Source organism: Entelurus aequoreus, linkage group LG17 (assembly GCF_033978785.1).
Source record: "Entelurus aequoreus isolate RoL-2023_Sb linkage group LG17, RoL_Eaeq_v1.1, whole genome shotgun sequence".
Lineage (NCBI taxonomy): Eukaryota > Metazoa > Chordata > Actinopteri > Syngnathiformes > Syngnathidae > Entelurus > Entelurus aequoreus.
Window position 1 is genome coordinate 5,500,786 of NC_084747.1, and position 13,071 is coordinate 5,513,856.

At 37.1% G+C, this 13,071-nt stretch overlaps 1 protein-coding gene across 1 annotated transcript in view; it reads left to right on the forward strand.

Moving 5' to 3' along the window:
- The window catches only part of LOC133632191 (serine/arginine repetitive matrix protein 4-like), a 131,032-nt gene that overhangs the window by 78,822 nt on the left and 39,139 nt on the right, over window positions 1–13,071 (forward strand). Inside the window, exon 2 of the mRNA XM_062024475.1 lies at window positions 6,573–6,707. Coding sequence (XP_061880459.1) covers window positions 6,573–6,707 — 135 coding nt within the window. The remainder of the gene's footprint in view (window positions 1–6,572; window positions 6,708–13,071) is intronic.

The following is a 13,071-nucleotide window of genomic DNA, read 5'->3' on the forward strand; positions in this document are numbered from 1 at the left end:
CATGTGTTGCCTTCATTACAACACTTATATACGACTTTTAAAGTCATTTTGATAGTAGGCTAATATAGCTAATATAGACACTTACATCATGTGTTGCCTTCATTATAACACTTATATAAGACTTTTAAAGTCATTTTGATAGTAGGCTATTATAGCTAATATAGACACTTACATCATGTGTTGCCTTCATTATAACACTTATATAAGACTTTTAAAGTCATTTTGATAGTAGGCTAATATAGCTAATATAGACACTTACATCATGTGTTGCCTTCATTATAACACTTATATAAGACTTTTAAAGTCATTTTGATAGTAGGCTAATATAGCTAATATAGACACTTACATCATGTGTTGCCTTCATTATAACACTTATATAAGACTTTTAAAGTCATTTTGATAATAGTCTAAAATAGCTAATATAGACACTTACATCATGTGTTGCCTTCATTACAACACTTTTATAGGACTTTTAATTTTTTGCGGCTCCAGACAGATTTTTTCTTCTGTATTTTTAGTCCAATTTGGCTCTTTCAACATTTCGGGTTGCCGACCCCTGTCGTAAACTAACAACTTTTGCAATACAAAAAAATGAATAAAAATGCTCAGCTGAGGTGTATTTCTCGAGAGAGAGTGACTTTTTTCTTTTGCTATCACAACATTTACAGCATTTCATTTTTTTATAGGCCCGCTGCATATTCCTAAAATCCGATGAATGAATAATACATGAATTGTTATTGAATTATTAATGAGATATTATTTGTCGCCTATAACAACACAAAGATAGAATGTTGATGTTTTGTTGGGATAGCTTAGCATATATTGACCTACATGCGCTAAATTGGTTTTTGCATCGTTGTTATTTTCCCGTATGTGTCCCTGACATGATGACCCCAGTGACCTTGTTGACATGGTCAATATATGGCGGTGCGTATGTTTAGTAGCAGCTGATATCCCCCCTGGTCACATTCCCCTGCACTCGGCTTTGTTTCCCCCGGCAGGTGCAGGCACAAGTTAAGCCGAATTAATTAAGTCGGTGACACTTTTATTAGGGCGCAAAAGATAAATTGCCTCAATTTAAAAACGGGGCCAACAATAAACTTATCACTTTGCTTCTTTTAATTTCCCGCCTTTCGTCCGTGTACTCCATCAGCTGCTGGGCTCGTTGGTAAAGATTGGAAAGTAATAATGAGGAGATGCCGCGCTGCCCCGTGGCCTCATTTGCACAACACAAGAGAGAGAACTTCCTTTTTTTTAAGGCAGACACTGCAAAAAGTCAGTGTTCAAATACAAGAAAAAAAATACAAAAATGAGGGGTATTTTATTTGAACTAAGCAAAATTATCTGCCAATAGAACAAGAAAATTTGGCTTGTCAAGACTTTCCAAAACAAGTCAAATTAGCTAACTTCAATGAACCCCAAAAATACCTTAAAATAAGTATATTCTCACTAATAACAAGTGCACTTTTCTTGGTAGGAAAAAAGAGAGACTTTTTTGCTCAATATGTTGAAAAATATTCTTAAATGAAGTAAATGCTAGTGCCATTATCTTGACATAATGATATGCGCTCGGCATTACATTTCTTGAAACCAGCAAACTTATACTAAAAACTAATTTATTGTTCTTAATGGAAAGGCAAAAAGGCAAGCGCTTGTTACTCTCGGGGTCTCCTAGCCGCTCAGGCAAATCATATGGTCTAAAAATGCATTTTTCCATGGATAACATGACATCATCACGCCAAGTGCGTGCTCTTTCAGTCAATTAGTGCGCATATATACAGCCCCGCCCCCGGCCAAAAAATGTTTTATTGTAATTTTGAAGAATTTATCTGAATGTGCATGAACTATTTCTGTTCAAAATTGTTTGAAATGTTAAATGTTTAAATACACTGCAAAAAGTGAAATCTAAGTAAGATGAAATATCTCAAATAAGGGTGTTATTTGCTTATTTTCTGTCTGATAAGATAATTCTTCTCACTAAGCAGATTTTATGTTAGAGTGTTTTACTTGTTTTAAGGGTTTTGGTCCTAAATGATCTCAGTAAGATATTACAGCTTGTTGCTGAGATTTGATGACCTATATGAAAAAGGTAAAACGCTGGGGAAGAAGATGAGTAAAAAAATACAATCTAGACTGGGCTCCTAAGGGGGTCTAGTCTGGACTGGGGGAAAAACTCCATGTCATGCACACACAAACATTTTACATATAATCACGACAACTCGCAACAGAATGGGGGGGGGAGTTGGGTCCCTGGAGGTCGACTGCTGCTATAAAGCGCTGCCAGCCGTCCATCACCCGGAAGGGGAATCAAGTGGTGGTGAAGGCGTGGGGATTGGGGGTGGAGGTGTGTGTGTATATGCCCATTGTCTTGGGTGTGTTGATGTAGTGTCCATAGGCCTGGGGCCGTTCTGCATGCAAGCAAAAGTTCGACTCCAGGTATCGTTGAGGAGGGAGGGAGGTCAAAAGCGTCCATCATTGAGGTGTCTTCTGGGAGATGTTTTCCGAACAGCCTGCTCCTGTTGTTGCAGCGTCAAGGCCATTCGAGGGAGTCAAATCGTAGATTTCACTGCAAAAACTGAAATCTAAGTAAGATGAAATATCTCAAATAAGGGTGATATATGCTTATTTTCTGTCTGATAAGATAATTCTTCTCACTAAGCAGATTTTATGTTAGAGTGTTTTACTTGTTTTAAGGGTTTTGGTCCTAAATGATCTCAGTAAGATATTACAGCTTGTTGCTGAGATTTGATGACCTATATGAAAAAGGTAAAACGCTGGGGAAGAAGATGAGTAAAAAAATACAATCTAGACTGGGCTCCTAAGGGGACCTAGTCTGGAGTGGGGAAAAAACTCCATGTCACGCACACATAAACATTTTACATATAATCACAACAACTCGCAACAGAATGGGGGGGAGTTGGGTCCCTGGAGGTCGACTGCTGCTATAAAGCGCTGCCAGCCGTCCATCACCCGGAAGGGGAATCAAGTGGTGGTGAAGGCGTGGGGATTGGGGGTGGAGGTGTGTGTGTATATGCCCATTGTCTTGGGTGTGTTGATGTAGTGTCCATAGGCCTGGGGCCGTTCTGCATGCAAGCAAAAGTTCGACTCCAGGTGTCGTTGAGGAGGGAGGGAGGTCAAAAGCGTCCATCATTGAGGTGTCTTCTGGGAGATGTTTTCCGAACAGCCTGCTCCTGTTGTTGCAGCGTCAAGGCCATTCGAGGGAGTCAAATCGTAGATTTCACTGCAAAAACTGAAATCTAAGTAAGATGAAATATCTCGAATAAGGGTGATATTTGATTATTTTCTGTCTGATAAGATAATTCTTCTCACTAAGCAGATTTTATCTTAGAGTGTTTTACTTGTTTTAAGTGTTTTGGTCCTAAATGATCTCAGTAAGATATTACAGCTTGTTGCTGAGATTTGATTACCTATATTGAGTAAAACATGCTTGAAACTAGAATATCAACTGTTGCAAAGCTGTGTCATCAACACTCACAAGTATAAAACTACTTTTTTAAAGTAATCATTTCTTACTTCAAGCATGAAAAAAAAAATCATGACTTTGACACAATTGTGTCTCATAATTAAAACAGATGACAGCCAAATGGACTTTGCTGTTTTATTTTCAATGAAACAATAGAAAACACGTACTCATATAGTAGTACAGTTGGCACAGTACAGTAAACTGACAGTTAATATTTAAACATTTAAAATTTCAAACAATTTTGAACAGAAATAGTTCATGCACATTCAGGTAAATTCTTCAAAATTACAATTATAACATTTTTGGCCGGGGTTCCAGGCTGTATATATGCGCACTAATTGACTGAAAGAGCACGCACTTGGCGCGATGATGTCATGTTATCCATGGAAAAATGCATTTTTAGACCATATGATTTGCCTGAGCGGCTAGGAGACCCCGAGAGTAACAAGCGCTTGCCTTGTTGCCTTTCCATTAAGAACAATAAATTAGTTTTTAGTATAAGTTTGCTGGTTTCAAGAAATGTAATGCCGAGTGCATATCATTATGTCAAGATAATGGCACTAGCATTTACTTCATTTAAGAATATTTTTCAACATATTGAGCGAAAAGGTCTCATATTTTTTTTTCTACCAAGAAAAGTGCACTTGTTATTAGTGAGAATATACTTATTTTAAGGTATTTTTGGGTTCATTGAGGTTAGCTAATTTGACTTGTTTTGGAAAGTCTTGACAAGCCGAATGTTCTTGTTCTATTGGCAGATAATTTTGCTTACTTCAAATAAAATACCCCTCATTTTTGTATTTCTTTTTCTTGTTTTTGAACACTGACTTTTTGCAGTGTATTAACTGTCAGTTTACTGTACTGTGCAACTGTACTACTATATGAGTACGTGTTTTCTATTGTTTCATTGAAAATAAAACAGCAAAGTCCATTTGGCTGTCATCTGTTTTAATTATGAGACACAATTGCGTCAAAGTCATGATTTTTTTTTTTCATGCTTGAAATAAGAAATGATTACTTTAAAAAAGTAGTTTTATACTTGTGAGTGTTGATGACACAGCTTTGCAACAGTTGATATTCTAGTTTCAAGCATGTTTTACTCAATATAGCTCATCAAATCTCAGCAACAAGCTGTAATATCTTACTGAGATCATTTAGGACCAAAACACTTAAAACAAGTAAAACACTCTAACATAAAATCTGCTTAGTGAGAAGAATTATCTTATCAGACAGAAAATAAGCAAATATCACCCTTATTTGAGATATTTCATCTTACTTAGATTTCAGTTTTTGCAGTGTAGTGGAGTGTAAAAATAAGGATATTTCAATCCACTCCCATGTGAAGTCGTAAGTGGTCTCCTTCCAATTTTCCTGGAGATTTTCTGGCGAGGAGAATCGGACTGGAATGAAACATCTCCGGCAGAGCAGAGGGAATGAGGCTAAGCGAGCGTGCGAAATCCGCCATTGTGCAGGCCGAGCCTCAACGAGCGTGGACAACGCCGACAATCCAGTCAACGTGTAAAATTACTACTTCTTTTTTGCGCTAATATACCCTTTCTCTTCGGGTATATTAGGTGGCAAGGCCCCAGGGGTGGATGAGATCTGCCCGGAGTTCCTTAAGGCTCTGGATGCTGTGGGGCTGTCTTGGTTGACAAAACTCTGCAGAATCACGTGGACATCGGGGGCGGTGCCTCTGGATTGGCAGACCGGGGTGGTGGTTCCTCTCTTTAAGAAGGAGAACCGGAGGGTGTGTTCCAACTATCGTGGGATCACACTCCTCAGCCTTCCCGGTAAGGTCTATTCAGGTGTACTTGTTACGTGTGGGTCGCAGCTTACTGCGCGGGTCGTTCTCCCGGGATGCAAACGGACGACTCCGGACAAGACTTGCAGGTAGAAACATGATTTAATCTCCGAAAATCAACAAAGCACCAAAAACAGAAAAACAAGACGAAGGAAAAAGTGCCGATCGCACTGGATGCTACGGCTAACTCTTAGCATAGACTAGAGATAGGAACACTCACGTAACAGTAGCGTGAAGCAAACAAAGAAGCCAGACCGACTGACTGGCAAAGGCAGGCTTAAATAATGTCTCTTGATTAGCAACAGGTGAGCGTCCCGAACGCCAGAGGCAGGTGAAAATCATAAGTAGCCATGGTAATAAACTCAGGAGGTGCACAAACAGGAACTGAAGGAGTCCAAAACTAACAGAAAACACAAAACATGATCCGGACCACGGATCATGACAGTACTGTAGAGGAGGCTACGCCGGATAGTCGAACCTCGGATCCAGGAGGAACAGTGTGGTTTTCGTCCTGGTCGTGGAACTGTGGACCAGCTCTATACTCTCGGCAGGGTCCTTGAGGGTGCATGGGAGTTTGCCCAACCAGTCTACATGTGCTTTGTGGACTTGGAGAAGGCATTCGACCGTGTCCCTGGGGAAGTCCTGTGGGGAGTGCTCAGAGAGTATGGGGTATCGGACTGTCTGATTGTGGCGGTCCGCTCCCTGTATGATCAGTGTCAGAGCTTGGTCCGCATTGCCGGCAATAAGTCGGACACGTTTCCAGTGAGGGTTGGACTCCGCCAAGGCTGCCCTTTGTCACCCATTCTGTTCATAACTTTTATAGACAGAGTTTCTAGGCACAGTCAAGGCTTTGAGGGGATCCGGTTTGGTGGCTGCGGGATTAGGTCTCTGCTTTGTGCAGATGATGTGGTCCTGATGGCTTCATCTGGCCAGGATCTTCAGCTCTCACTGGATCGGTTCGCAGCCGAGTGTGAAGCGACTGGGATGAGAATCACTGCTCGGTTACAGAGAACAAGGAAATTAGATAAAATTGATATACGGTATGAGAAAGGGTAGGATTAAATAAGCTCTGCTTCTTCCTACTCCTTTTCGGACGTGCTGTAATGAAACAACTGGAAATATGTGATGCATTACATTGTATGTTCCAAAGAAACTGAAACTGAACTGAACTGAACCAATCATCGTGGAGTTTCTCTGTATTTCCCATTTTCCCCCCATACCCCTCCTTAACGGGTTGTTTTGACCAAACACCAATTATAATGTCATTTCTTTTATCTTTCGTTGCAGTCTGCAGGCGCCTCCGCCGCCGGCCGACGCCAACACCAGAAAGGAGGTGACTTCAGGTTCCGGTGTGCCCCCTGCTGGCAGGGACAGTTGCATCGCGAGGAAAAGGCGACACCACCGCCATCGCCGGGCGAGGAGGTGAGCGAGCAAACGACGACGCCCGTGAGATCTTTTTTAAACGTACAGGATTAGAGATCAGAGCGAGAGCAACATCTCTCCTTTTTTCAGAACATATTTCTTCACCGGTGTGCTCGTGGAAGATTAGCGTGTTGACGATAAGAGCTTTTAGTGCTACAATGAAAGTCAGACGCGGGAGGAAAAAACGTAATCTGGATATTCCCATGAAGGGAAGGAATATACAAACACTCTTATCACGCGGAGTGGCAAGGCCCTCTTTTAGTTCGGCACCTTGAACCAAAACACAGCATGTTGACTTCTCGGCTGATAATGTCAGAGAAAAGAGAAGCATTATTTCAAAAAAAAAAAACTAAACTAATGAGATGACTTCAATCTTCCTGCAACAAATGTGACTCACACTGCAAAAAGTCAGTGTTCAAAAACAAGAAAAAAAAAAATACAAAAATTACGGGTATTTTTTATTTGAACTAAGCAAAATGATCTGCCAATAGAACAAGAAAATTCGGCTTGTCAAGACTTTCCAAAACAAGTCAAATTAGCTAACCTCAATTAACTCAAAAATGCCTTAAAATAAGTATATTCTCACTAATAACAAGTGCACTTTTCTTGGTAGAAAAAAAAAAGAGACCTTTTTGCTCAATATGTTGAAAAATATTCTTAAATGAAGTAAATGCTAGTGCCATTATCTTGACATAATGATATGCGCTCGGCATCATGATTTTTTTTTAAATTCATGCTTGAAGTAAGAAATGATTACTTTAAAAAAGTAGTTTTATACTTGTGAGTGTTGATGACACAGCTTTGCAACAGTTGATATTCTAGTTTCAAGCATGTTTTACTCAATATAGGTCATCAAATCTCAGCAACAAGCTGTAATATCTTACTGAGATTATTTAGGACCAAAACCTCTAACCTCCGAGGACAAAGCTACGAACAATGGGAGACCGGGCTTTCTGCTCTGCCGCTGCCAGTCTGTGGAACGCTCTCCCTGACCACTTGAGGGCACCACAGACTGTGGATGCTTTTAAAAAAGGCTTAAAAACCCTTCTTTAAAAAAAGCCTTTTTTTTAGATGTATGCATACTAGTTCTAGCTATTAGGCTGTTCTAGTTTTTGTTTTTATTATTATTATTTTTTTATTATTATTTTTTAATACACTGTGGCACTTTGAGGTTGTTTACTCAATGTAAAGTGATTTTTACAAATAAAATATATTATTATTTTTATTAAGCCTACAGCTCCCACGTGTGAGGCCGCTCCCAGTCTGTGGAACGCTCTCCCTGACCACCTGAGGGCACCACAGACTGTGGATGCTTTTAAAAAAGGCTTAAAAACCCTTCTTTTAAAAAAAGCCTTTTTTAGATATATGCATACTAGTTCTAGCTATTAGGCTGTTCTACTTTTTATTTTTATTTATTTTTATTATGTTTTTATTTTTATTTTTTTTATTACACTGTAGCACTTTGAGGTTGTTTACTCAATGTGAAGTGCTTTTTACAAATAAAATCTATTATTATTATTATTAAGCCTCAAGCTCCCACGTGTGAGGCCGCTCCCAGTCTGTGGAACGCTCTCCCTGGCCACCTGAGGGCACCACAGACTGTGGATGCTTTTAAAAAAGGCTTAAAAACCCTTCTTTTAAAAATAGCCTTTTTTAGATATATGCATCCTAGTTCTAGCTATTAGGCTGTTCTAGTTTTTATTTTTATTATCTTTTTATTTGAATTTTTTTAAGACACTGTAGCACTTTGAGGTTGTTTACTCAATGTAAAGTGATTTTTACAAATAAAATATATTATTATTATTATTATTATTATTATTAAGCCTACAGCGCCCACGTGTGAGGCTGCTCCCAGTCTGTGGAACGCTCTCCCTGACCACCTGAGGGCACCACAGACTGTGGATGCTTTTAAAAAAGGCTTAAAAACCCTTCTTTTAAAAAAAAAGAAGCCTTTTTTAGATACATGCATACTAGTTCTAGCTATTAGGCTGTTCTAGTTTTTATTTTTATTTATTTTTATTATCTTTTTATTTTTATTTTTTTTATTACACTGTAGCACTTTGAGGTTGTTTACTCAATGTGAAGTGCTTTTTACAAATAAAATCTATTATTATTATTATTAAGCCCCCAGCTCCCACGTGTGAGGCCGCTCCCAGTCTGTGGAACGCTCTCCCTGGCCACCTGAGGGCACCACAGACTGTGGATGCGTTTAAAAAAGGCTTAAAAACCCTTCTTTTAAAAATAGCCTTTTTTAGATATATGCATCCTAGTTCTAGCTATTAGGCTGTTCTAGTTTTTATTTTTATTATCTTTTTATTTGAATTTTTTTAACACACTGTAGCACTTTGAGGTTGTTTACTCAATGTAAAGTGCTTTTTACAAATAAAATCTATTATTATTATTATTATCATTATTAAGCCTACAGCTCACACGTGTGAGGCCACTCCCAGTCTGTGGAACGCTCTCCCTGACCACCTGAGGGCACCACAGACTGTGGATGCTTTTAAAAAAGGCTTAAAAACCCTTCTTTAAAAAAAAAAAAAGAAGCCTTTTTTAGATATATGAATACTAGTTCTAGCTATTAGGCTGTTCTAGTATTTATTTTTATTATCTTTTCATTTGTATTTTTTTAATACACTGTAGCACTTTGAGGTTGTTTACTCAATGTAAAGTGCTTTTTACAAATAATATCTATTATTATTATTATTGTATAGTAAATCTATATTGCTGTACACTGTCTACTCTAAAGTAAGTTTGCTTTCACCAATATTTGACAGGGTAGAAAAATGCTTGTGGAAATATGAGGGCTGTGCTCACTTTTGAGAGATGTTCCAATCGACTAAACACATCATGCGCTGTCATCTCCCTGCTGGACACGTAGAAGATGAATGGCGAGCGTTTTGTTCCTCCCGTCTTTTTTAAGCCACTTCATCAAAACAAATGTTTCCTTTTTGAGCTGAAAAATGCAAATGGTTGTCCGGCGCGAGGCCTCCACGGAGGCAGCACGGTTGAAGTGTTAATGAGTGACAAAGTGTTCTCGTTAGCGAGTGCGGCTCGCTCCGTCTAATCAGCACTAATGCATTTTCACCCGCTAGTGCTCAGACGGCGTTAAGAAGGGTCGTTTATTTCAAGTGGGCTGGCACACGTGAAGCAGAAGGACTCTTTGTCTCTGTCGTATACGTCCGCGTCACCTGCAAGCCATGTTAGCCGAGTTGCATTTCTACACATTTCTACAAGCTCATGACATTTTATTTTTTAAATATTTTTGATCGTCTTCATTGTCGTCAAAAACTTTTTTTTTCATAAATGTGCGACTTTCTGCAGGAAAAAGTGTGAATATGTGTGATAATACTCCTTAAGTCATTTAAAATATACATTTGTCCATAGTGTTCATTCTGGTTCCACTACATTTTTCGTAATATGTCGTCTGTGTTTTTTCTGACGTTACATTGAAATTGTTGTAGAGTTATGTCTACTTAATCTTACAGTACATCTAAATTCCAGGAGGGTAACGTCTACACATATTGCTTAATCGTACGTCTGAATGCCAGAAGTGTTGCATCAAATTCTGGGCGTATTTACTCCACACTTTTGAAATACGTTCAAATGTCTGGTGATGTCACGGCACTTGTAATATTACGTCCACATTCTCATAATACTACGCCAAAATTATTGTAATGTTAAGTCCAAAATCTCGTAATGTTACGTCTAAATGCTTGTAATGTTACATCCACAGTCTCGTAATGTTACGTCTAAATTCTTGTAATATTATGTCCACATTCTCATAATACTACGTCCAAATTCTTGTAATGTTGTGTCCAAAATCTTGTAATGTTACGTCCACAATCTCATAAAATTACATCTAAATTCTTGTAATGTTACGTCCACAATCTCGTAATTTGATGTCTAAATTATTGTAATATTACGTATACATTCTCATAATACTATGCCCAAATTATTATAATGCTATGTCCACATTCTCGTAATACTACGTCTAAATTCTTATAATGTTATGTCCAAAATCTCGTAATGTTACGTCCACAATCTCGTAATGTTACATCTAAATGCTTGTAATGTTACATCCACAGTCTCGTAATGTTACGTCTAAATTCCTGTAATATTATGTCCACATTCTCATAATACTACGTCCAAATTCTTGTAATGTTGTGTCCAAAATCTCGTAATGTTACGTCCACAATCTCATAAAATTACGTCTAAATTCTTGTAATGTTACGTCCACAATCTCGTAATTTGATGTCTAAATTATTGTAATATTACGTACACATTCTCATAATACTATGCCCAAATTATTATAATGCTATGTCCACATTCTCGTAATACTACGTCTAAATTCTTATAATGTTATGTCCAAAATCTCGTAATGTTACGTCCACAATCTCGTAATGTTAAGTCTAAATGCTCGTAATGTTACATCTACAGTCTCGTAATGTTACGTATAAATTCTTGTAATATTACGTCCACATTCTCATATTACTACGTCTAAATTCTTGTAATGTTGTGTCCAAAATCTCGTAATGTTACGTCCACAATCTCATAAAATTACGTCTAAATTCTTGTAATATTACGTCCACATTCTCATAATACTACGTCTAAATTATTGTAATGTTACGTCCACAATCTCGTAATGTTACGTCTAAATTATTGTTAAATTACGTACACATTCTCATTATACTACGTCTAAATTCTTGTAATGTTGTGTCCACAATCTCGTAATGTTACGTCTAAATTATTGTAATATTACGTACACATTCTCATAATACTACGTCTAAATTATTGTAATGTTCCGTCCACAATCTTGTAATGTTATGTCTAAATTCTTGTAATATTACGTCCACATTCTCATAATACTACGTCTAAATTCTTGTAATGTTACATACACAATCTCGTAATGTTACGTCTAAATTCTTGTAATATTACGTCCACATTCTCATAATACTAAGTCTAAATTCTTGTAATGTTATGTCCAAAATCTCGTAATGTTACGTCCACAATCTCGTAATGTTACGTCTAAATTATTGTAATATTACGTCCACATTCTCATAATACTACGTCTAAATTCTTGTAATGTTATGTCTAAATTCTTGTAATGTTATGTCCAAAATCTCGTAATGTTACGTCTAAATTCTTGTAATATTACGTCCACATTCTCATAATACTATACGTCTAAATTCTTGTAATATTACATCCACATTCTCATAATACTACGTCTTAATTCTTGTAATGTTACGTCCACAATCTCGCAATGTTACGTCTAAATTCTTGTAATGTTACGTCCACAGTCTCGTAATGTTACGTCTAAATTCTTGTAATATTACGTCCACATTCTCATAATACTACGTCTAAATTATTGTAATGTTACGTCCACAATCTCGTAATGTTACGTCTAAATTATTGTAATATTACGTACACATTCTCATAATACTACGTCTAAATTCTTGTAATGTTATGTCCAAAATCTCGTAATGTTTCGTCCACAATCTCGTAATGTTACGTCTAAATTCTTGTAATATTACGTTCACGTTCTCGTAATACTACGTCTAAATTATTGTAATGTTACGTCCACAATCTCGTTATGTTACGTCTAAATTATTGTAATATTACGTACACACTCTCATAATCCTACGTCTAAATGATTGTAATGTTCCGTCCACAATCTTGTAATGTTATGTCTAAATTCTTGTAATGTTACGTCCACAATCTCGTAATGTTACATCTAAATTCTTGTAATATTACGTCCACATTCTCATAATACTACATCTAAATTATTGTAATGTTACGTCCACAATCTCGTAATGTTACGTCTAAATTATTGTAATATTACGTACACATTCTCATAATACTACGTCTAAATTATTGTAATGTTCCGTCCACAATCTTGTAATGTTATATCTAAATTCTTGTAATGTTACGTCCACAATCTCATAATGTTACGTCTAAATTCTTGTAATATTACGTCCACATTCTCATAATACTACATCTAAATTATTGTAATGTTACGTCCACAATCTCGTAATGTTACGTCTAAATTATTGTAATATTACGTACACATTCTCATAATACTACGTCTAAATTATTGTAATGTTACGTCCACATTCTCATAATACTACGTCTTAATTCTTGTAATGTTACGTCCACAATCTCGTAATGTTACGTCTAAATTCTTGTAATGTTACGTCCACAATCTCGTAATGTTACGTCTAAATTATTGTAATATTACATCCACACTCTCATAATACTATGTCTAAATTATTGTAATGTTACGTCCACAATCTCGTAATGTTACGTCTAAATTATTGTAATATTACATCCACATTCTCATAATACTATGTCTAAATTATTGTAA